This window comes from Mauremys reevesii, linkage group 2 (genome assembly GCF_016161935.1).
Source record: "Mauremys reevesii isolate NIE-2019 linkage group 2, ASM1616193v1, whole genome shotgun sequence".
NCBI lineage: Eukaryota > Metazoa > Chordata > Testudines > Geoemydidae > Mauremys > Mauremys reevesii.
The window spans coordinates 127,192,168-127,217,667 of NC_052624.1; the positions used below are offsets into that span (position 1 = coordinate 127,192,168).

Below are 25,500 nucleotides of genomic sequence, written 5' to 3' on the forward strand. Positions count from 1 at the left end.
CCTGTAGGAGAACACTTCAACCTCCCTGGCCACACAATAGCAGATCTTAAGGTGGCCATCCTGCAGCAAAAAAACTTCAGGACCAGACTTCAAAGAGAAACTGCTGAGCTTCAGTTCATCTGCAAATTTGACACCATCAGCTCAGGATTAAACAAAGACTGTGAATGGCTTGCCAACTACAGAACCAGTTTCTCCTCCCTTGGTTTTCACACCTCAACTGCTAGAACAGGGCCTCATCCTCCCTGATTGAACTAACCTTGTTATCTCTAGCTTGCTTCTTGCTTGCATATATATACCTGCCCCTGGAAATTTCCACTACTTGCATCCGACGAAGTGGGTATTCACCCACGAAAGCTCATGCTGCAAAACATCTGTTAGTCTATAAGGTGCCACAGGATTCTTTGCTGCTTTTATAAACCCTCATGTTTCACAGCATAATCTATTCCCTCATGAGGGATAGGAAGAAACTTCCCCAGTGGGTTGGCTGTTTACAACAGGGTTTCTCTACACCATTAAAGAATCTGGTACTGGTTATTGTCAGAGACTGGATCCTGAATTAGATGGGCCACTGCTCCAACTTGGAGAGAAGAATGCTATATGCTGAATTATTCAGACTGCTTCCTGCAGAATCTTGGGATTCCCTATGGAAGTCTTCAGTCCAAGCACTAAGGCACCCCTTGGCTTTCTTTGCTTGTGATATCTGACACAGAACAAAGGTAGTACGTAGAGCTTGGTGAAACTTCTTGAATTACCATTTTTTGGTGAAAAACTGATGACGAAATGTTTTGCCACATTTTCTAAATGAGACATTTCAATTTTTCAGTTTGAAATGACTTTTTGTTTTAAAAGATTCTTTATATTTTCTCTAAAAAAATAAATAAAGGTTTAACAGTGGTTAAAAGCTAAACAAAAAATGTTTTATTTAGTCAAAATGAAACATTTAATAGAATCAGAGAAAATGTGGAAGAGACCTTGAGATGTCACCTAGACGAGCCCTTGGCACTGAGGCATGAATAAGTATCCCTGACCATCCCTGACTGGCATTTATCTAACCTCTTTTTAAAAACTGTCAGTGACAGAGATTCCACAGCCTCCCTTGGTAACCTATTCCAATGGTTAACTATCCTTATAGTGGGAAAGTGTTTACTAGTATCTAACGTACATCTCCCCATTACTTGTCCTACTTTTGTTGAAAATGGAGAACAAAAAATTGAGAACCAGAAAATCATTTTTGGACCAGCTATAGTACTATTTCTGCAGGCCATAGTAAGAAATGATGACAACAACAAATAATTTAAAATTAAGACTGATTTTCTTTCCCTCCTTGAGAATGGCTGCTATAGACTTTGTCAAAGACTACGCATTACATACAGATATTAAGTGTTGAAGCTGTACTCTTCTTTCTGTGTGTGCAAATGATTTCCTTAATAGTCACATATACTTTATATAAACAAATTCAAGGTGTTTGATCTACCAAAAAAAGAAAGAAAGAAAGAAAAGTATGAGCTCTTATTAAGGGACTAAGAGGGTAAATGATATATGGGGACCAGTTGTGCTACCAGGGGCAGAAACCAAAGGTATGTCTACACTGCACACCAATGGTGGTGGCATGTAGCGTATGCATAGCTACATGCTGCCGTGAAAAGCAGGCTGCATCCACATCGTGGTATGTAGCCACATGCAGCAGTGAAAGGCTCTGGCAGTGGGGAGGTAAAGGGGAAGAGCTCCAGCAGCTCTCTGTGGCAGGAAAAGGTTTGGGAGTGGAACTAAAAATAGCTGTGTAGCTGGAGAAGGCACTGCTTTGGCATGTCGAGAGCTGTGTAGGGTACATACCCACAGGGTTCAGACATGTCTTTATACGTAAGCCATTGTCTCACTGTCTACACTGCTGTTTATACGCATGCTGTGGGGGGGTGCAGTTTATATACTCTACACGCTGCTGCAATGAGTGTGCAGTGTAGACATACATACTCTTAGTTTATAGGGCATTGACCTGAGTAGATCCGTTAAGCTTAAAATGAACTGACTGCAGTTGATCTGACATCTAACAATAAAACAATTTTTTTTTACCTAGTTGTGCTGTCTGTAGTAAATCTGTTCTTATCTGTCTTGTTACACTACCATATTTCTTCATGTACAAGCCATTATCAATAAGCAGGCACATGTTTATTCTGTATTTTTTTTAAAAAGGTTTCCTCTTTTAGCCGCTTCGCCTTTACCAGGCAAGCCACATGAGGCATATAATTAAGGACCAGGTTCTGATAACCTTACTCACATTCAGTAGGACTTTGCTCAGTGAGTGGTCCCATTGAAATAAATGGTGCTTCTCATGGAATATGGTGCTACTTCAACATGAAAATGGCAAAATTTAGCCATAAGTGTAAAATCGAAGCTGTGCTTGCTAACCAAAGTTATCCTGTACATGTTACATTTGCAGTATTATTACTAGAAATGGGTGGGCTGCTGCATCCAAACAATCCAGAATGTTTTTTATTTTAATCATAACTCCCATGTTCTTTAATTCTACAATAACTTGGAAAAATGCAGATTTTGCAGCTGAGCCAGTACAGCTGGGGAATTTGATTTCACAGCCAATGAAAATTACTTCCTTTACACTTAATGCCTGGAAATAGCAGAAATTTTTTAAAAAATGCAACAGTACTATGCAGTTCTGTTAAAACACACTTGGAGATACACTTAGGGGAAAATTAAATTAAATGCATTTTTTAATGTGCCTTACTCATTCAGTTGGAGTAGTTTTTACAGCAGGGTCCACTAGATGTCAGTATTACACAACATTCCATATAAGAAAGCCTTTTAATTGGCTTAACCTTTCAAAACTGCCTTAAACAGTTTTGCAAAATTTGTGTCAGCAATGAGAGTAAATGGAGTAGTGGCTAGGGAATACCACCCAAGACAATTTTCATAACCCATCTGCTTTATAGTCTGTTCAGTGCACAACATGCTTTATATAGCTTTGTAGTCAAAACTGTTACTTTCTGCAGAGGTTTGGTACTAGAATGTAATTTGAGCAAACTCAAAGTCTTTTTTATTTTTTAAGAATACAAGTTCTGATTACACAATATTTTGGTTCACGTGTTTCTTTTTATGTACTGTGTATATTTTAATGTCATTGAAAGTGCAACACTGCAAATATTTTAAACGTGATCTTCACTGTCTTACAATACACAACTTATTTTTCTGTAGGAAAAGTTCATATTGCTGTATGTGGACATAGGAGAACAGAGTAGAATACTATAATTGCATTTATGCTGCTCAGTATATATTGTACTTAATATTGCACATAATACCGCTCAAAAGTTTTACTTATGTCTTTGTGTTTGTAATTTAGAAAACCGTGTTTCCCTTGAGTTAATATATGTTATGGTGCTGTTTTCTTACAAGTAAGAGATTACGGTTCAAATCCACCCAGAAAGTCTTTAAGAAGTTTTAGATTTATCCAGCAGTACACACCATCCTCCACATGACTAGATCAGATTTCGTGACCTGCTACGCTGCCCCAGGCACTGGAGGAAGTGGCTGAGAAATGGAAAAATTTTCATGGGAGGTGAAAATATGCAGAACCTACAGGATGTCCCTACAGGCAATCTAAATTGTTCCCAGCTAGTTGGGCAAATCTCCACATAGGTAATGAACAAAACATCATGAAAATACAAACAGTAAAAATCATCCAAATTAAAACCTGCTTCTTTCTTCCCCTAGGCATTTTTGCGAGCTCTTGTAGAATACACCAGCGGTGCTAGAGAAAAGCGAAGGCTTCAGGAGCTGTGCAGCAAACAAGGAGCCTCTGATTACAATAGTTTCATCAGAGACCCTAATATCTGCTTATTGGATTTACTCCATGCTTTTCCAACGTGCAGACCTCCACTTAACCTGCTGATAGGTAAGTAGCTGATTTAAGTTCAGTTGTGTTTAATATGTGAAAATGCAACAGAGCATACGTTTAAAAACAAAACACTATTCAGTTATTGCTTCTTTGGGAAAATCGCTAGCCAAGGTTATGAAACTGAATTTATAATCTGAAAGTAAAGACCTGCTCTTCACCCTGTAGTGTTTGGCCTTGATTCCGCCAATGCTTATGCATATGCTGAACTTCATGTGTGTGAGTAATCCTGTTGACTTTGCGCTGCTCCTGTGCATATTGAAAAGCACTGGCATAAGTGTTTCCAGGATCAGGGCCTTTATTTGTAAAGCAGCTTTAAAAAAAGGCTAACATTTTCAAGGGCCCATTTTCCAACACTTGCGTTTTTTACCTTCTTTTGTTTTTCTTTTGGTACTCTATTTTTCCCTGTATCCCATATAACTGTTAAAAACAAACCAAAAATACCTTTTATAAAAATATTTTTTAAGAAATAATACAGTAGATTTCCTTAAACAAAACAACTCCCAAAAGCATTTATTTTGTACAGTGTAGTGCTGGTTCAAATACTCTACTAAAGTTTGCCTTGTATATGAAAATAGCTGCTATTTGCAGATATTTATATTTGAATGAATAATAAAAAATACAACTAGTTTGTGTTCTCAAGGAATTAATTCAAATGAAAGCTGCAGAGTATATGGGAGTTTTCTGGGACAGAGCAGCAAGTCTGTACATCCCACCATGATCCCTCTGCAATGATATTTCTGCCCTCCCTTTGTGGAAGGGGAACTTGGTGGTTGTATTTCTGTTCCTCCCCTTCCTTTCATGAGGGGACTCTGTGGCACAGATTATTGTTGGCCTCCTTAAATGGAGCCCATGTGGTGTTAATATCTGGTACTCAATATTCAATATTTTTCAAATTAACAACATATAATATTTGTCGCATGTCTAAGCACTATTCATGAGTACTGTAAACCTATGCCATTACGATAAAGATAACCCATCCTGCAACTGTTATTCATTCAAGAAGACCTGAGGAATTCAGTGGGTGAGTGGATTGCAGGATTTTATTTAAATATAATGTTAAAAGGATAGGCTCTTGCTGTAGCTATCTCCAAATTTCTCTGAGTAGAGAAGGAATATCAGTGACCCCAGAAATCTTTGCATTTTTGTATTCAGATAAAATACTGTGGTCCACTATGTCAAAATACTGTGGTCCATATTATGGTGTATGAATCCAGTGAAAGGTGGCTCGGAGAGGTTTAACGTGTAGTATGCAAGATACCAGCTGAATTTGCTGTCTTGGAAAGGAGATTCACTAGAGTGGGTGGTGGGTAGCATGTCTGATTCTGTCCTGTTCCAGGTTGATGAGGAAGGGCAGTCTTAAATTAAGCCAGGGCTCTTACATCTTTGTGCTAATGTACATGAGTGCCAAAGAAATGTGCATGCCCCTTTTGGCTCTAGCTTTACCCATATTTCTGCTGTGCGTACCCTTTATTGCCATTCCCCACCTTGCTGCTCAAGTGGATTTACAGCTACTTTACCACAGTACACCTGCTCCCAAGCCACACTTTTTACCCTCAAGGATATCTACCACTGTTATGTTGGTGTATGTTATTACTCTGAAAGCTGAGTTACTGCTGAATAGAACCCTTTAAGTTTTTGCATCTTTCTAATGAAAAAATGTCCAAATACACATCTGTCTGATTATTTGAGTGAGCACTAGTTAAGGCTGTAAAGAATGTTTGTTTAAATTTGTATTTTCAGGCATAAAGAAATTTGCTTTTAAAAATACGATTTTTTATGTGACAGTAATGATAACCAATGGGTTTTTTATTATTCTTTTCAGAACATCTTCCTAAACTGCAAGCCAGATCCTATTCAGCTTCAAGGTACTGATATATTTAGATTATATCTTGTTTGTAATTTAGGCATGGTTTTTCCTCACAAAAATATACCTTGTTAAGGCATTACAGAGAGCAAACTCTGGGTTATATTGCAATTTAGTTTTGTTTAAGAGAACTTTGATCCTGTGGTCAATGTGGAATTCAGCTTTATCTCTTTGAGTTTGTACATACACATGCAATCCCCAGTGGCTAAAAATGATTCTAGCACATAGATAACTACTTCTATAGAAGTTCCTCACAGTGGAACCATTATTTTATTTATTTATTTATTTATTTATAGTAATCTTGAGGCAAGACTAAACAAATGAAAATGGCCTTGATTTATTTATTTATTTGGAATACTTCCAGCGGAAGTGTGCAGTATGGCTTTAGTTACACAGAGCAAACAAGTAAATAATCTCAGGCCTAGACTGGGCCATGTGGCATTTGTCTAGTGGATTGATGTCTTCCATGAACAGCAGGGCTGTCTCGCTGCTCACCTGCCACTCCTGGAACTGCTTTACTCTGAGATTGGGCAGACAGAATGGAGTGACTGACTGCTCCCATTTACTAGTGCTGCTGAACTAACCCAACCAGGCAGCTCCCAGCCCTTTGCCTTTGGGAAAAGATACAGAAGATCACTGCAGCCTGGCTCTCCATCCCCAAATCCTCTGAGGCAGAAAGAGGAGAAGGAAGAGACCCCAACAGCCCTTTAACAGGGATAAGTATTGAAGGCATGGCAGTCTCTGGAAAGGACTTGCCTAGCAGCCTTTCCCAGCAGGCCAGGTTGAGTTGTCTGAGAGAGACTGCAGGAAACAAATGTATGGGTGAGAAGATTGCAAAGGGAAGAGTTATAGAGTGGGAGTGAGTGGGAATGGAGGAGGGGGAGACTGATGATGATAAGGACGAAGGAGTTGAAGGAAAGTGATGAAATTGGTTAGGGAAATAGATTAAATGAGGATGAGGGGACATTAAAAATGAGTGGGAAGATAGGAAAGGAATGGAGAGAGAGAGAGAGGAAAAGAAAGGGAACAATATTAAACATTAAATACAATCTAGAATGAGGGGAAACAGTAAAAGATGGAGACAGTAGATGGAGGAGAAGAAATAGAGTGGATAAAAAGGAAGAATGAAACCTGTGTAGAAAAGAATCTAAGTTCATTTTTTAATAGAAAGTATTATAAAAAATGTTCTGATTAAAAACACACGCAAATGTTGTGTTGCATATAAATAAAGCAATATTCTTTGAGTGGCTAGTAAAATTTTACCAGTGCTCTCGCAAAATAGAACTCTCATGCATATGAATCTGATAAATTCAGAAGAGTTCTGTTCAAATTCTGTGAGTCATTCATATGGTATTGTCCAGGCACCTGCCAATCCAGCCCTGTACATCCCATGAAGTCAAGGGATAGACTCTGACTTCAATGAGATTTGGATTAGGTCCCAAATGAAGCTACTGAACTGATTCCTTCTCAGATAGTATTTTGATTGTTTAATCATTTGTGTCATTGCAGCTCCAATTTATTTCAACCAGGAAAACTGCAGTTTGTTTTTAATGTTGTGGAGTTTCCATCTTCCCCATCTCGACTGGTTTCACGAAAAGGAGTGTGTACAGGTTGGCTCGCTGAGTTAGTTGAACCAATGCTTCAGCAACATAGAAACTCTCTACACACAAAGGAAGGAAAATCATCAACTATAAAGGTACCAAAACAAGGTTTAAATTCTTGTGTTTTTAGAGTGATACAATTAGAATGTGTGTTCCTGGGAAAAACAGTTTTCCTTATTTCTTTGATTTGAGGCTCAGAATTCTGATACTGGTAATATGTTTCTCAATTTGTACAATTCCACCTCTAGTTACAAGTTTCTCCTTCCCTTTGTGATCCCTTTATATCTGCAGTGTGGTACATCTCCAATGGGATTTTTTTCTGATTAAAATCTTTTTGTTAATTTTATCCATGAATAGGATATCCTGGCAAAGTATATATAACCATTGTGTTGGAGTGAATTCATAGAGGGATTTAAACTTATTAATGATGGGCCAGAATCCAAAGCCCAGGTTTAAATGCCCCTCCAAACTCTGGAGAAGTTCGGAAGCAGATCTTCATTTGCAGCTTGTACCTCATATCTAATCCTCACCTTGAAATGCACATGTAACTTGCAGTAACCTTAGTGGGAGTTACATGTGCATATTAAAAAGGAAATTAACCCACTATCAGGTCTCATTTACTGAAATTCTCTACTGGTTTAAATAGGTTGAGCTTCATTGACTTTTGTCAGCAAAGTATTTAGTGCATGAGTGTTGTTAGCCCAGGCTTCTTTTGGCCAGCTTCCTATTTACTTTTGACACTGAAAAGTAGAGTCTGGTATCAGAATCTGGACCTTGGTCCATGAGCTCTTTTCTCTGTGACAGCCTCCTCCACAGCCAGAGAAGCAGGCCAGGGAGCTAGAGGCAGAGCAGCAGCAGTGCTGAGGCAGAGTGGAACTGGGGCTGGAGCAGTCCAGAGCTGGGTGCAGTAAGCAGCTGGGGAGAGCAAGGGGGACCCTGGGCAGCGGGCCCAGTGCAGGGAGACGCCCCCACCCAAGACACCTGGCCGGTCAGACTTGGATGGGGATCGTAACCCCGACAGGGCGGGGGCAACACTGGAAAGAAGGGTCCTGGCACCTAGAGCCTGAGAGTGTGTGGCCACCGCCAGAGCAAGTGTCTGACCCGCAGCATCCCCGCAGCACAGCCAGGGCCTGAGAAGGAGGCCTGGGACTTGTGAAGAACAGACTGAACTTCCCTTACATTCTAGAGAAACTGGTCATGATGTCCCTGTGCCACAGAGCGGGGTTATGTGTTTTCCTTTAACCTTTCCCATTTTTTCCTTATTTTTTTAAAATTGATTGCTGTTTAATCAATTGTATTTGCTTTGGACTGTATGGAATGATCAGTGGGTCAGGGAAGCATCCAGGGCAGAGAGTGCATCCCAGAGTGGGGACACCGTAGCCCCTGCCCTAAGTGACCACAACAAGGTTGAGCTTCGAACCCCCAAGGAATCCTGGGCCTAGACTTGTTTGGGTTACGAGGACTGCCACACAGGAGAGTGGAAGGGGAGCCCTTGAGGTCAGACAGGCCTCTGGTCAAAAGAAGTGGGAGTGAGGACTCAGATCTTTTTGCTAGCCCACTTTACTGGGGTAGTGTATAAGCTGGGAAAGTTTCCCACAATAATGGGACCATTCCCTCGCTTACGTTAAGATGAAATTGAGTTGTAGCTGTAAAATTTCTGAATCGTGCAACAGATGTTTCAGCTCCTTAACACTGTGTTTGTAACTTTCATCTCCTCTTCCACCAAACTCAAGTAAAAAGTAATGTACTGTGCATGGTATTCAGTAGCAGCATACAAGCTTCCTATCTTGTCTTAACTGGTTTAGGGGGCAGTTTCACAGGAAGAGTTGAACTCACAGCCTAGATTGCCCTTTGCAGATTTTCTTTAAAATGCAATTTTCTGCTCGGTTGATGTTTACAAACTTTTTTGACTCTTTCTGTTAGCTTATCAACCTTTGGGATCTCATTAGCAAGGGCTCCTATGTGAGCACTGCAGGTATTTGAACTGAGTTAAGCAGTAATCCCAAAGCATTTGATTGTAAGCTTTTGATGTAGGGTGTGTTGTCAGAGATAGATGCACTAATATAATCAAAATCCACCCCAGAGGTATTCAACACTTTACAGTAACATGTGCAATGGTGTTGTAAATAACAGGCTATAGGTAAATTGTATCAGCAAGGAAAACTTTCAGTTCAGAGTTAGATTGTCATCACCATTTAGGACTTGCAAAACAAAATATGTAACAGATACTCATCTTGGACATCAGTTAGTTTGTCAGTGACCACGGACAGCCATCCAGACTTTACAAATTCCATAATCTCCTTCTTCTGACACTTGTCAATTTTAGATAAATATTCATATCTCAGCTGGGCTGATGAAGGAATCACTCCACCATTTACTACATTCTTTTTGAAAAATTCGAATAGCCTTTGGTTGTCCAGTTTTATTAAGAGAGATATTTATGCAAACAAATGTGTGTGTCTGGTCAATATTTAGGGAATTACTTGCTTTACAGTTTTCAGTGGAATTTTGAAACAAGGAAGTCACTGTTCTTCTTCGAGTGCTTGTTCACATCCATTCTACATTAGGTGTGCGTGCATCGCGTGCATGAGCGCCGGAAACTTTTTCCCTTAGCAGCTCCCGGAGGGCCAGTGGGGCCCCCGCCACAGTGGCGCCACTGCGCCATGCATATATACCCCCGCTGGCCTGACCCCCTCCGGTTCCTTCTTACTATCCGTGGCGGCGCTGGAACAACCTCTTGCTCTCGTAAGAGAAGCAATCTCTTAGCCTTAGAGTTGCATAGCTGTTATCAGTTAACATTTCATTGTTGTTGGACACTTAATAGATTAGGTGCTTGGATGATTCCAGCACCCTCCCCGGGCCGCGGGGCATGCCTCAGGCCCAAGGGTTTAAGTCTTGCACCACATGCCGCAAGTGACCCCCACGACTCCTGTCTACGTTGCCTGGGGTAAGCTCACCAAGCAGAGAAGTGTAAAATTTGCAAGGCTTTTAAGCCGAGAACAAAGAAAGAGAGAGACTTTTGCTTAAAGCAGTTGTTGATGGAGGCCGCACTGTAACCAACCGGGCCCGGAACACCCGGTGCTGGCCTCAGCCTCCTCGGTGCAAGGCTGTGGCGAAAACCTCCCTCCAAGTGTCCTTGGACTCAGCAGAGGTGGCAGTCAGGACAATCACATTGGGCGTGCTCATGCAGCACTCAGCATGGCTTGAGGAGTCAGGTCTGCTGCCTGAGGTCCAGAATTCACTCCAGGACCTTCCCTTCAAAGGGTCCAGACCCTTCTCGGACCAGACGGATGCAAAGCTGCATAGCTTCAAGGACTCTAGAGCTACACTCAAGTCGCTGGGTATGCACATCCCGGCAACTTAGAGGAAGCCTTTCAAGCCGCATCCTCCTTCCCAGTGCCAGTACCAGCCTCGTCCTCGACAGGAGCCTTACCGCAGATGAAGCGGAGATAGCAGGAGACGGTGCAATAATAACAACAACTCCAATAGGCTGGGCCAGAGCCAAGGCCAACATAAATCTGAGCCAGGCCCTAAGCCAGGCTTTTGAAAGTGCATTCGAGGACAGCATACCAGATCAACTACTGGATCCATTCCCTTGTTTCCTCAGTCGCCTGTCCCGCTTCCCCCGTGCGTGGTCCAGCATGACGTCAGACCGTTGGGTGTTACGCACGGTGCGAAGCGGGTACATGGTACAGTTTTCCTCCCTACCTACCCCTCACCCCCCTTCCCCGTCCCTCTTCAGGGACCCTTCTCACGAGCACCACCTAGAAAAGGAGGTTCACTCGCTCCTTGAGGCGGGGGCGGTACAGCTAGTCCCCTTAGACCTGAGGGGGAAAGGGTTCTATTCCCGCTACTTCCTCATCCCCAAGGCCAAAGGGGGCCTTCATCCCATTCTAGACCTGCATAGGCTAAACAAGTTCCTGGTCAAGGCCCGGTTCTGCATTGTCTCTCTGGGCACCATCATCCCTTCCCTGGATCCGGGGGACTGGTACGCTGCCCTCGACATGAAGGATGCGTACTTTCATATCGCCATCCACCCAGCGCATCACCGATTCCTGCGCTTCACCGTGAACCACCACGACACCAGGTCACGTTTGGCTTTGGCTGTGGCTCCCCAGGTATTCACATCAATGCATGCATGGTGTGGTGGGCATTCTATTGGAGGCAGAGGCAGAGGGTTCGCTCTGCACTCTGGCTCTGGCTCTTGTGGGTCGGGGGTCGGAGGAGGTTCAGTCCCAGTCCTCAGACAGTCTTGAGTCTATTCCTATTCTGGGGCAACTGGTCAATATCCCCCCCAGTCTCGCTCCAACGCAGAGAGGAGTGCGAGTGGAATGGCCCTGACGTCCACAGGCAAAGGCAGGCAAGGCAAATCACCCATCCTGCCATCCACAGCGCAGCAGCTCCAGCCAGCCAGTCCTCTGCAATGGCACAATGGCCAGGGGCGGCCCTGGCATGCTGGCATGCATGCATGCATGCACACATGCATGCAGCATGACAGAGGACTCAGCAGGCTTGGCGCAGGCTTGGCTCCCCATACAGCTTTACCAGGCAGACTCTCCTGGACTTCATAGAATCATAGAAGAAGGGATCAGAAGATCAGAAGGACTCATTCCTCCTGCAAGACTGAGGCCCTGCAGCAAAGCCCACCCACCTCCATGCTCCACCCCTCCCCTGCCCCTGCTTCGGAGGAAGGCCCAAAGGGGCAGGGCCACTGCCCCCTTCCGACCCCAAATATGGGCGTCAGCTGAAACCCCGCATGGCGGCAAGACTCTCCAGCCAGACCTCTGGAAAAAGGCTAACAATATCCTATCATTGACCCATTGTACTAATTACCAGTGTGGCACACTTTTATTTGACTATTGAAGTTAGTTTATCTATCATCATCCCCATCCTCCATAAACTTATCTAGCTTAATCTTCAGTCAGGTCCTTCCCCCACACCCCTGTTTCCTTTGGTAGGTCCAGAATTGCACTCCTCTGATGGTAGAAACCTTCTAATTTCCCTGCCTAATTCTCAAGCCTAAATTTCCTTTATATCAATTTTCCCCCATTTGTCCATGAGCACATTCATTAGCATCTTTCTCCTCTCCCTTCCTCCCCTGCCTGATATATTCTGATATAGTCCTTTCTCTCTCCTCTTCCTCTTATCCTTCTTTTGGAAACAAAAAACATCCTCAAGTCTCCCATCTGGCTTCAATTTCCATTCCATTTCCTCGATTCATTCTAGTACCTTCTCTTTCTTCCCAGTTTTTTTCATTCATCCTAAACATGAAACATCTCCAAATGAGGTCTTACCAACGCCTTATATAACGGGACTAGCACCTCCTTATCCCTACTAGAAATACCTCGCCTAATGCATCCCAAGACCGCATTAGCTTTTTTAACGGCCACATCACATTGCCTACTCATAGTCATCCTATGATCAACCAGGACTCCTAGGTCCTTCTCCTCCTCCGTTACTTCCAACTGGTGCGTCCCCAGCTTATAACTAAAGTTCTTGTTAGTCATCCCTAAATGCATAACCTTACACTTCTCACTATTGAATTTCATCCTGTTACTAATACTCCAGTTTACAAGGTCATCCAAATCTCCCTGGAGGATATCCCGATCCTTTTCCGAATTTGCAATACCTCCCAACTTGGTGTCATCGGCAAACTTTATCAGCCCACTTCTGCTCTTGGTTCCCAGGTCAGCGATAAATAGATTGAATAAAATCGGACCCAAAACCGAACCTTGAGGAACTCCACTGGTAACCGCCCTCCAACCCGACAGTTCCCCCTTCAATACGACCCTCTGCAGTCTCCCCTTTAAACAGCTCCTTATCCACCTCTGGATTTTCATTTCGATCCCCATCTTTTCCAATTTAACCAGTAATTCCTCATGCGGTACCGTATCAAACGCCTTACTGAAATCAAGATATATTAGGTCCACCGCATTTCCCTTGTCTAAAAAATCTGTTACTTTCTCAAAGAAGGAGATCAGGTTGGTTTGGCACGATCTACCCTTCGTAAATCCATGCTGTAATTTGTCCCAGTTGCCATTGGCCTCATGCTCCGTAACCACTCTCTCCTTTAAAATTTTTTCCATGACTTTGCATACTACAGATGTTAAACTAACAGGCCTGTAGTTACCCGGGTCACTTTTTTTCCCCTTCTTGAATATAGGAACTATATTAGCTAATCTCCAGTCAAACGGTACAACCCCCGAGTTTAGAGATTTATTAAAAATCATCGCTAATGGGCTTGCAATTTCACTCGCCAATTCCCTTAATAGTCTAGGATGAAGATTGTCCGGGCCCCCCGATTTACTTCCATTTAGCTGTTCAAGTTTGGCTTCTACCTCAGATACCGTAATGTCTACCCCCATATCTTCATTCCCATCAGTCCCTCTATCACTATTCCTTAGCCCTTCATTAGCCTCATTAAAGACCGAGGCAAAATATTCGTTCAGATATTGTGCCATTCCAAGATTATCCCTAATCTCCACTCCGTTTAAAGTTTTAAGCGGTCCCACTTCTTCCTTCTTGGTTTTCTTCCTATTTATATGGCTAAAAAACCTTTTGCTATTGGTTTTAATCCCCTTCGCTAGGTCCATCTCCACCCGGCTCTTTGCCTTTCTCACTGCTTCCCTACACCCTCTGACCTCAATAAGGTAGGTTTCTTTGCTGATCCCTCCCATTTTCCAGTCCTTGTACGCTTTCTGTTTTTTCTTAATCACCCCTCTGAGACGCTTGCTCATCCAGCTCGGTCTAAAACTGCTACCTACAAGCCGTTTTCCCTTTCTCGGGATACAGGCCTCTGACAGCTCCTGCAACTTCAACCTGAAGTAACCCCAGGCGTCTTCCGCCTTTAGATCCCTAAATATGTTAGTCCAATCCACTTCCCTAACTAGTTGCCTTAATTTAGTAAAGTTAGCCCTTTTGAAATTGTATACCTTAGTCTCAGATGCAATTTTGATTATCCTCCCATTTATTTTGAAACGAATTAGCTCATGATCACTCGAGCCAAGGTTGTCCCCTACAACTATTTCCTCAACAAGGTCCTCGTTACTCACCAAAATCAGATCTAAAATGGCATCCCCCCTCGTCGGTTCAGCAACTACTTGATGAAGGAATTCATCAGCTATCATGTCTAGGAAAAGCTGAGCCCTATTATTATTACTAGCATTTGTTTCCCAATCTATATCCGGGAAGTTAAAATCCCCCATGATCAAACAGTTCCTATTAGTATTTACCTCCTTAAAAACATTAAAGAGTTCTCTATCCATATCCAGGCTAGATCCCGGCGGTCTATAGCACACCCCAATCACTATCCCAGGGGAGGCTCTAGTAGTTTTCTTCCCCAATGTGACCATTGCCCAAACAGACTCCGTATTATCCATTGCATTGCTAGTTATTTCGTTACATTTCACCTCATTATTGACATACAATGCTACTCCCCCACCTTTACCTTTGCATCGGTCTTTCCTAAACAGCACATACCCTTCCATACCTGTACTCCAGTCATGGCTACCGTTCCACCATGTTTTGGTTATTCCTACGATATCCGGTTTCAATTCTCGGACCAGGAGCTCCAGTTCCTCCATTTTGTTACCTAAGCTTCTCGCATTGGTGAATAAACATCCTAATTTTTGCTGTTTGGCTCCTCTCACCCTTTTCACCCAACTTGGTAGGGACACAGTACTACCAGTATGACCTGTTGATCTAGTATCCGTCCCCCCCCTCTTCCTTACACCTAACCGTCCCCCTCTGGCTATATCTGTTGTTATCCTGTTGTTCTCACTCCCAATGTATAAATTTGGCGTGGAGAGCACCTGGACCTCTCCCAACCGTCTCCCCACAGTGTCTAGTTTAAAGCTCTTTTAATCAGATGAGCCAGCCTCCCTCCTAGAAGTCTACTTCCTTCCCTACTTAGGTGGAGCCCATCCCGTGAGAACAGTTCTCTGTCCCCAAAAGCCTCCCAGTGCCCATACATCCCAAATCCCTCCTTGTAACACCATTCCCTCAGCCAACTATTAATCGTCACGATCCTGTCACCCCTTTGGCGCCCTTCCCTAGGGACAGGTAGGATCCCACTGAAGATCACCTGAGCCTCAATTTCCTTGAGCGTCTTGCCCAACCTGGCATAGTCTCCCTTGATCCTCTCTAGCGAGAATCTAGCCGTGTCATTCGTTCCTACATGATAGTGACAGCCCCAGGAGACGTGCTGGTCTTCTTGATGTGGTGGCTGTCCCAGTCTGTGGTTTGCGAAGGCATCCCCTTTGCCGCACAGCAGCCGGACTTGACGCTGGTAACAGACATATCAGACCTCGAATGGGGGGCTCACTTGGGGGACCTCAGGACTCAGGGCTTGTGGTCGGGGATGGAGCGATCGCTCCATATCAACGTGACGGAGCTCAGGGCGGTTCGTTCAGCCTGCCAGACCTTTCATGCTACTCTGAGTGGTCACAGCGTGGCAGTTCTGACAGACAACATGACCGCCATGTTTTACATAAACAAGCAGAGCGGAGCCCGTTCCTCCCCACTCTGCCATGAGTCTCTCCTCCTCTGGAATTTTTGCATAGCCCATGCCAATCTCCTCGTTGCAGTATATCTCCCGGGGGATCAGAACGAACTGGCAGACCACCTCAGCAGGTCTTACTGCATGCATGAGTGGATGCTCAGAGCAGAACTCATGCTTTCGGTCTTCTGAAAGTGGGGGTTTACCAGGTAGACCTGTTCGCTACCGAGGGCAACGCCCAATGCCTGCAATTCTGCTCATTCCAGGATCACAGACCGGGGTCAATAGCCGATGCATTCGCGATCCCGTGGGGACGGGAATTGAAATACGCCTTTCCCCTGATCCCCCTGGTGCACAAGGTACTGCTTAAGGTGCACAGGGACAAGGCGTCGATCATTCTCATCGCCCCGGCCTGGCCCCGCCAGCACTGGTTCACCACGCTCCTGGAGCTGTCGGTGGAGGCCCCGATAACCCTGCCCCTACACCAGGACCTCATTACGCAGAACAGAGGATGGCTTCTCCACCCTGACCTGCAATCACTGCATCTGACAGCATGGAAGCTGTGTGGTTAAATGCTTTGGAGAGCCAGTGCTCCTTTCCTGTGCAGCAGGTTCTGCTTGGTAGCAGGAAGTCCTATACCAAGGTGACTTACTTGGCCAAGTGGAAGAGGTTCTCGTGCTGGTGTGGGCCACAACAGGTGCAGCCACTCCAGGCCCCGGTGCCGACCATTCTAGAATACCTACTGCACCTCAAGCAGCAGGGGCTGGCCCCGTCCTCGATTAAGATGCACCTGGAAGCTATCTCCACCTTCCACCCAGGGTTTTCAGGTAGCTCGATTTTCTCCCACCCAATGATGGGGCGATTCGTCAAAGAATTGGAAAGGGTGTTCCCTTACTCACGCCCCCCAGTCCCACCATGGAATCTTAACTTAGTCCTTTCTAAGCTCATGGAGGCCCAGTTTGAGCCCCTGGCTACCTGCTCCCTTCTCCACCTTTCCTGGAAGGTGGCATTCCTGATGGCTATCACCTCGGCCAGAAGGGTATCTGAGCTGAGGGCTCTCACCTCGGAGCCACTATAAACTGTGTTTCACAAAGACAAGGTGCAACTCCGCCCACATCCTAACTTCCTCCCAAAGGTGGTCTCACAATTCCATTTGGGCCAGGACATTTGTCTGCCGGTGTTTTTTCCCAAACCCCATGCGGACCCGAGTCACCGCAGCCTGCACACCCTAGATGTCTGCAGAGCATTGGCATTCTACTTGGAGCGCACCAAGCCCTTTTGTAAATCCACACAACTGTTCGTGGCTGTAACTGAGAGGTTGCGAGGCCTTCTGGTGTCGGTGCAGCGAATCTGTTCGTGGATCACAAGCTGCATTCGGGTGTGTTATGACCTCTCAGGTGTCCCAGCTCCGGTGATCATGGCCCACTCGACCAGAGCACAGGCAGCTTCCACAGCCTTCCTGGCACAGGTCCTGATCAAGGAGATCTGAAGGGAGGCCACCTAGTCATCGGTGCACACCTTCACGACCCACTATACAGTCAACCAGCAGGCATGGGAGGATGCAGCAGTTGGCAGGGCGGTCCTCCGATCAATTGTTTCATGACTCCTACCCTCCTCCAAAGGTAAGCGTGTGATTCACCTAATGTGGAATGGATGTGAACAAGCACTCAAAGAAGAAAAAACGGTTACTTACCTTTTCATAACTGTTGTTCTTCGAGATGTGTTGTTCACATCCATTCCACCACCCACCCTCCTACCCCTCTGTCGGAGTTGCTGGCAAGAAGAAACTGGAGGGGGTCGGGCCAGCGGGGGTATATATGCATGGCGCGGTGGCGCCACTCTGGCGGGGGCCCTGCTGGCCCTCCAGGAACTGCTAAGGGAAAAAGTTTCTGACGCTCATGAACACGGCACGCACACCTAATGTGGAATGGATGTGAACAACAAATCTCGAAGAACAACAGTTACGAAAAGGTAAGTAACCGTTTTTTTTTGTTTTGTTTCTTCACAAGTAAAAGAGTTGCTATACAGTTCTGTGTTTCCAGCTTTCTCTTTTGATAACCACCTAAATCCAGTTGACTGTTTTGATCTTTTTTGGTAGTGATGTACAGTAACATTTCAGGAGGTATGGAAGAGCTTATCTCCATCACTGGGTAAAACTATAAGTTTTTTTTTTTTATGAGGCATCAATTTTCTTGTTTGCAGTGTACAGTGTTTCCTATCTAGATTGTATTCAGTCACATTGATTATGTGATTACTTTGCCGCACTGTTTTCTGTGCATGTGGGAGAATAGTACTCACGGAGATGTAACATCTGAACTGTGCAGTTTGCTAAGGTGATTTTTGTATGAAATAATTTGTACACATTTTCATTTTGTTTAAGAATATTGAAAAAAATGTGGTGTCGGGCTAATTTCACGATTTCTTTGCAGTCTATGAAATCATGGTTTACACAGGGCCTTAGTCGTGTAGTATGTTGTAACCTGTGTTAGAGTGCTATTGGGGGCTGTAAGTGTTGCCCAGGAGATGCTCTTTTTCTCTAAGTGGTGAACCTCGTGATTTTCCCATCTCTTTTGAGGTCTTGTAACAGGCCAGGTTACTGAAAGTTACTATATTGGAAAAGTTTCTGAAACAACCATAGAAGGTTGAGAGATTTCTGATGTGTATCTAAGGTCAGGGAACTGTTGGAAGATGACACCTTTTTACAACACCTTACATGTATATTATTTATTGCCTCATGAGAAGGGATTTCTAGTGTATTTTTTTGTCAGAGAATTGCTTGCCATCATTTATATTCATCATGCTCTCAGGCTCATTAGAAATAAGTGAAATACTAGATATGTGGCAGGGTATTGTATAATCAGCATGCCAAAAAGGAAGAACAACTGACCCCAAAAAGTTTAGGTCACCATCTATTTGATTAAAAGAGGGAATCCAATTGCAAGATATCCATAGTCAGCGGTAATTTGTCATATTTACTAGAGCAAGACCTGTCTTACAAATTATCTTAATTTTTTAAAAATTATTTTCAAGGGAAATTGACTAAGTGTGCATATGTAGTTCGTCCCAGCTTTCAGGAACAGCTTTGATTTAATATATATTATCACTTTTTAAGCTACTACCGGGATATAGGAAAGGGGCCTAAACTTATGGTGGGTGTGGGGAGCGGTGGGTGGGGGGAGAAGAATGAAAGGTTAATTACTACAGTGGGCTGAACAAAATTCTAAGGTGTTTTTATCTGCTGTGTAAGCTAAAATTCAACATAGATAAATGTTCAGAAGTACACATTGATTGCAAAATATATAGAATACCAATACAAAATGAATGAGGCTGATGTTGAGTAGAAATATACTAGATTAATTACAAACCCTTTTAAAAATAGATGTGTATATATACCATTTGCAGAAGCAATATTAAAAAAATGAAACCCACACACAGTCTTGGAATACATAATGGCAAAAGTAAACCACTAACTGAAGTATGATAGAATGTACTATGGTTATGTAAATACAAACTTCAGCTTCCCCTGCAGGAATTGCACTAATTTCTTATTGTTAAATATCAAAAAGAAACATAGGGCTGTAATATTTTTAGAGATATGATAAAAGAGAGCTGCTCACAGGGGATTAAACAGTAAGAATTGAACACAGAGTTATTGTTATTTAGAAAAAAACTTGTTTCTGTAGAGCAGAATTTCTTAAATTTTGTTCTTACATTTCTCTCCTTAAAACTTTATAAATAAATAATGTGGGGCCTCCCTTAACTAAGGACCTAATCTTGCTCCACTGAATTCATTCTCAAAAATAAATTTGCCATTTTCCATTGACTTCAGTGGAGTAGGTTGAGTCCCCCATTATTATTATTTATATAGTGGTAAGGGCTAAAGGCCACAATTTGGGATTAGGGCCACACTCCACTAGTCACGATACATGCACAGCAAAAAGATGGCCACTGCCCAGAAGAATTCACAATTTGAAGTATAAGACAGGAGACAACAAATCGATGCAACAAGAGGATTGGGGTAGCACAACATAGCAGTGAAATCATAGAACTGGAAGGGACCTCAAGAGGTCGTCTAGTCCAGTCCCCTGCACTCAAGGCAGGACTAAGTATTATCTAGACCATCCATGATAGGTGTTTGTCCAACCTGCTCTTAAAAATCCCCAATGATGGACATTCCACATCCTCTCTAGGCAATTTATTCCAGTGCTTAACCACTCTGACAATTAGGATTTTTTTTCTAATGTCCAACCTAACCTGTCCTTGCTGCAATTTAAGCCCATTGCTTCTTGTCCTATCCTCAGAGGTTAAGAAGAACAGTTTTTCTCTCTCCTTTTTGTAACAACGTTTTATGTACTTGAAAACTGTTATCATGTCCCCTCCCAGTCTTCTCTTCTCTAGACTAAACAAACCCAATTTTTTCAATCTTCTCTCATAGGTCATGTTTTCTAGACCTTTAATAATTTTTGTTGCTCTTCTCTGGACTTTTTCCAATTTGTCCACATCTTTCCTGAAAAGTGGCACCCAAAACTGGAGACAATACTTCAGTTGAGGCCTAATCAGCGCAGAGTAGAGCAGAAGAATTACTTCTTGTGTCTTGCTTACAATACTCCTAGTAGTACATCCCAGAATGATGTTTGCTTTTTTTTGCAACAGTGTTGCACTGTTGACTCATATTTAGCTTGTGGTCCACTATGACCCCCAGATCCCTTTCTGCAGTACTCCTTCCTAGGCAGTCATTTCCCTTTTTGTATGTGTGCAACTGATTGTTTCTTCCTAAGTGGAGTACTTTGCATTTGTCCTTATTGAATTTCATCCTATTTTCTTCAGACCATTTCTCCAGTTTGTCCAGATCATTTTGAATTTTAATCCTATCCTCCAAAGCACTTGCAACCCCTCCCATCTTGGTATCATCCACAAACTTTATAAGTGTACTCTCTATGCCATTATCTAAATCATTGATGAAGATATTGAACAGAACCAGACCCAGAACCAATCCCTGCGGGACCCCACTCATTATGCCCTTTCAGCATGACTATAAGCCACTAATAACTACTTTCTGGGAACGATTTTCCAACCAATTGTGCACCCACCTTATAGTAGCTCCATCTAGGTTATATTTTCCTAGTTTGTTTATGAGAAGGTCATAGGAGACAGTATCAAAAGCCTTACTAATGTCAAGATATACCACATCTACCACTTCCCTCCTATCTACAAGACTTGTTACCCTGTCAAAGAAAGCTATCAGGTTGGCTTGACATGATTTGTTGTTGACAAATCCATGCTGACTGTTATTTATCACCTTATCATCTTCTAGGCAGGGCCGGCTCCAGGCACCAGCATTCCAAGCTGGTGCTTGGGGCAGCAATATGCAAGGGACGGCAGTCCCTGTTGTTTTGCCCCCAAGCAGCACACCGAATTGCCGCCGAAGAGGACGGAGGCAGTCCGTGCGCCTGTAGGCGGCAGGCGCGTTTCCACGGTGGTGGCAATTCTGCGGCAGCTTCTATGTTTAGCTGTCCGCGGTGGCTTCAGCTAAACATAGAAGCTGCCGCTGAACTGCTGCCACCGCAGAAACACGCCTGCCGCCCTAAGGGTGCACGGACGGCCCCCGCCGCCTGCGGCGGCAATTCGGCGTGCTGCTTGGGGCGGTGAAAACTGTAGAGCCGGCCCTGCTTCTAGGTGTTTGAAAATTGATTGCTTAATTATTTCCTCCTTTATCTTTCCGGGTACAGAAGTTAAGCTGACTGGTCTGTAGTTTCCTGGGTTGTCCTTATTTTCCTTTTTATAGATGGGCATTATATTTGCCCTTTTCCAGTCTTCTGGAATGTCTCCCTCTTCCAAAGGGATATCTTCTTTCAAAGATAGTTGCTAATGGCTCAGATATCTTCTTAGTCAGCTCCTTGAGTATTTTAGGATGCATTTCATCAGGCCCTGGTGATTTGAAGACATCTAACTTGTCTAAGTAATTTTGACTTGTTTTTTCCCTATTTTAGACTCTGATCCTACCTCATTTTCACTGGCATTCACTATGTTAGACGTCCATTTGCCACCAACCTTCTTAGTGAAAATCGAAACAAAGATGATTATTTACAGTATAACAAACAGCAGTCGCAATTCACCAGCTGCCTAGCACATTGTCATGTGTTTTGTGGGCATCACAGTTAGGTGGAGTTGAAGGAGTGATTTGAAGAAGGATAATATAGTGGCTTTGTGATGATTTTATGCACATGTGATGGGGTATACAAATCCCATACTGGGCAACAAGGGTTAAGGAGCTGCTCTGGGCTCAGCCAGTCCTACCCTGCCATACCTGCAGGAGATGCACACACTATAGATCAGGGATCTCAAACTCAAATCACCACACGAGGACTAGCACATTGGCTGGAGGGCTGCATCACTGACATCTTTTCATATAAAGATACAAAAGTCCCCCCCCCGGCCCCACCCCCACTCTATCCCTTCCATGAGGCCCCGCCTCTCTTCCACCTCTTCCCACCCTTTCCCCGCCCCCATTCCAACCCCTTCCCCAAATCCCCACTCCTACCCCGCCTCTTCTCTGCTTCCTTCCCTGAGAGTGCGGCTCCCCGCTCCTCCCCCCTCCCTCCTGGAAAGCACTGTTTGGCGGCGGAAAGCGCCTGGAGGTAGGCAGAGGAGCAGGGATGCAGCGTGCTGACGGGAAGCGGGGGCGGCAGGTGAGGGGAGCTTGGCGACCGCAGGAAATAGCTCCGGGGGGGAAGCTTCGTGGGCCACAGCAAATAACTCTGTGGGCTGCATGTTTGACACCCCGCTATAGATGGTGTTAAAAGGGAGCAGAACAGCTCATTTGTGGGCAAACCAGGGAGGAGAGCAGACCTGCAACTTGCAGCTCCTGAGGAAAGGGCTGAGGTAAGGCAGGATCTCTCTCAACAACAGCTGCCGGAAGGTTCCTTCTTGAGGGGAGAGAGAACCTGCTTCAGATGCACCCTGAGAAGGAAGTGTTTCCTTCTCTCTCTCTCTCTCATATGAATTGTTTGTTTGTGTTAATTCCCCTTGGGTTGTTTGTGGACTACCAGGACAGGGGAGAGACTGGGAATTGACATGGCCACAGGGCCAAGTCACAGGAGGAGGCAGCTGCTGCCCTGAGAGAGAGAGAGAGAGAGAGAGCTGCCACAACAAGCATGGCCACAAGGAGTGGTAGGAAGTGGTCCAGGGAGGGCAGCCTCAAGGCACTCCTGGGTGTCAGACCTTTGATAGCCCTCACAGGGCCCTAGGCTGGAACCCAGTGGAGTGGGAGGTCCCTGGCTGCCCTACCATCCTGCCCTCCACCCCACATGTTGGAGGGTCTAAGCCCTGACAAGGCAATGCTCCCCACAAAAGCAAACCATTACAGTGCAGCTACTCTTATGCAAAAGGGGTGGCATTTAAGAAATCACAGAGGTGCCTGAGGAAAAACTGCACCGATGGACAATGAATGTTGACATCACTGGCAGAGCAGAGGTGGGGGTTGACATGATTGGCTTTAAAAGAAAAAGACAAGCAGTTTGTGTTTGATGCAGAGAATCAGGGGGAACTAATAGAGGAATGCAGGGGAGGATAACGTGGTTAGAAGGATGATCCAAGAAGATACTTGTAGTGGCATTTTCAGTGGATTTAAGGAGGCAAGATTGCATTTGTCAAAATCAGAGAGGAAGGTGTTGCAATATGTGAGATGTTGGAGGGCCTGGATAAGTTTTGTCTGTGTGGGCAGAGGGAAGTCTGGATCTCGGAAGTGTTTTGCAGGAAGAAGCAGCAAGATTTAGACATGGCCTGGATGTGAAGGTCTACAGAGAAAGCTGAGTCAAAAATAATGCCCACACTATTAACCTGAGTTGCAAGGTCTCTTTCCTGGTGGTGCTGTCCACAGTGATGGAGAAAAGGGCCTCTTCTAAGGCAGATGTCTTATTTTATCGTTTATTTTTTAGCTGAACTAGTTCAATTGGGCGAGCATTGGAGTGAAGATCTAAAGGTCCCATTTCAAATCTGTCTTCTTGTGGTAGATTCTCTATCACCGACAATTTTTCATCCAACATTGGATGTTTTTCTAAAAGCTACGCTCTAGGAATTTTTTCAGGGAAGCTCTATGGGCTGTGGTATACAGAAGATCAGATTAGATAACCACAGCGATCCCTTCTGGCCTTAGATCTGTGAATCACTTCTCCCAACCATCTCTTTGAAAACGTTCTCTCTTAAATTGAGGGTAGGGAAATTTTATAATATTGTAAACCTCTGGACAGGGGAACACTGTTAACCTTGTTTCTAGCTGGGTAATTATTATTTTCAATTAAGATGGCACAAACAGACCAATATAGAGAATATTTAATGTTCAACAGATGGTTCAATTTTTTTTTTAGAGAAAAATGTGTGTCTCTCTCTTTCTTCCCATCCCTCACACAGGGAATCAGTCTTGCAGTTCCAGAGACACTCACATTTGAATCTCCTTTCCATAATAATAAGAGATGGTGGGAGCGGGGGTCACAAGTGGAAGGAAAGTAACAGTTTAAGATTAGCACCGAGAAACCTTGTTTCCTCAGAGTACTACAGATCAAAATTTCAAGAATCTCTAAAAATGCCTCTCCTAAATTTGTGATTGTATCAGTTTTCATATTCAGAAACCCATGTTTCTGTGTGCATTTACCCAGTTTTGGATATGTGGATAGATAGACTGCAAATTTGGCATCTATATTTTCAGAGACCTAAGCTGGGAAGTTTAAGCAGACTACTGTCATTCAAATGTAATTCATTAATTTGCTCTGTGTGCCTGTGTACGCGTGTGCATGTGTGTGGGACCATATATATATGAAAAAAGGTAGACACACACAACTTTCAAAGCTTCAAAGACCACATGATCATTTGACTGCCTACAGAATTTCTTCAGTTATATTGTAACAGTATTTAATTTCATTCTAGGTCTCCATTTTTGCTCGTCCAATCAACACTTTCCACTTACCTTCAGATCCATCTGTCCCTTTTATGATGGCGGGTCCAGGAACTGGAGTTTCACCTTTTATTGGTTTCCTGCAACATAGGTATGTGCTGCATTATTGCATGAAAAGCTACCAGTTTGTCATGTTAAGGAATATGTTTCGTAACATCTGGGGCCGGGTAGACGTAATGGGTAACTTTCTTCAGTTGTTTCTAGTTGGACATATTCTCATGCCGCTTACTACAACATCACTAGGGTTTTTGTTGGAAACAATTTTATTTTAATTTTCATAGTGTCTAAATTCATGGAACACATTGTGTTTTCACATAAATGTGCCTGTTATAGGGGGAATTGGATGGTTCAAGGGACTGATAAGAAGAAACAAAATCTTTCATTTCTGGGCCTCTAGTAGGAGACCAGAAGAGGCCAATAGTTATTGAAAGTTGTTACTATGCTGTTGTTTGACCTAAGAGAAATGAATTCGTAGTCTCAGTTCATTTCCTTCAGAACTGGAGTCCACATCACAAAACTTACCATGGCAAATGGAATTTCTTGACAGCTTTGCTGGCAGTCTTTTTTAAGAGGCCATGTATTGAATGGGCATGGAAATTGGAGTCCCTGCTGACTCTAGGGGTATGTTTAAATGGCAAAACAAATACCTGTGGCAGCAAGTCTCAGAGCCTAGGTCAACAG

At 43.9% G+C, this 25,500-nt stretch overlaps 1 protein-coding gene across 8 annotated transcripts in view; it reads left to right on the top strand.

Moving 5' to 3' along the window:
- The window catches only part of MTRR (5-methyltetrahydrofolate-homocysteine methyltransferase reductase), a 132,144-nt gene that overhangs the window by 79,286 nt on the left and 27,358 nt on the right, over positions 1-25,500 (top strand). For all 8 annotated transcript variants that reach the window (XM_039523234.1, XM_039523237.1, XM_039523239.1 and 5 more), the window contains 4 exons: positions 3,724-3,904; positions 5,730-5,772; positions 7,281-7,467; positions 24,792-24,910. In XM_039523234.1, the coding sequence (XP_039379168.1) occupies positions 3,724-3,904; positions 5,730-5,772; positions 7,281-7,467; positions 24,792-24,910 (530 nt within the window). The remainder of the gene's footprint in view (positions 1-3,723; positions 3,905-5,729; positions 5,773-7,280; positions 7,468-24,791; positions 24,911-25,500) is intronic.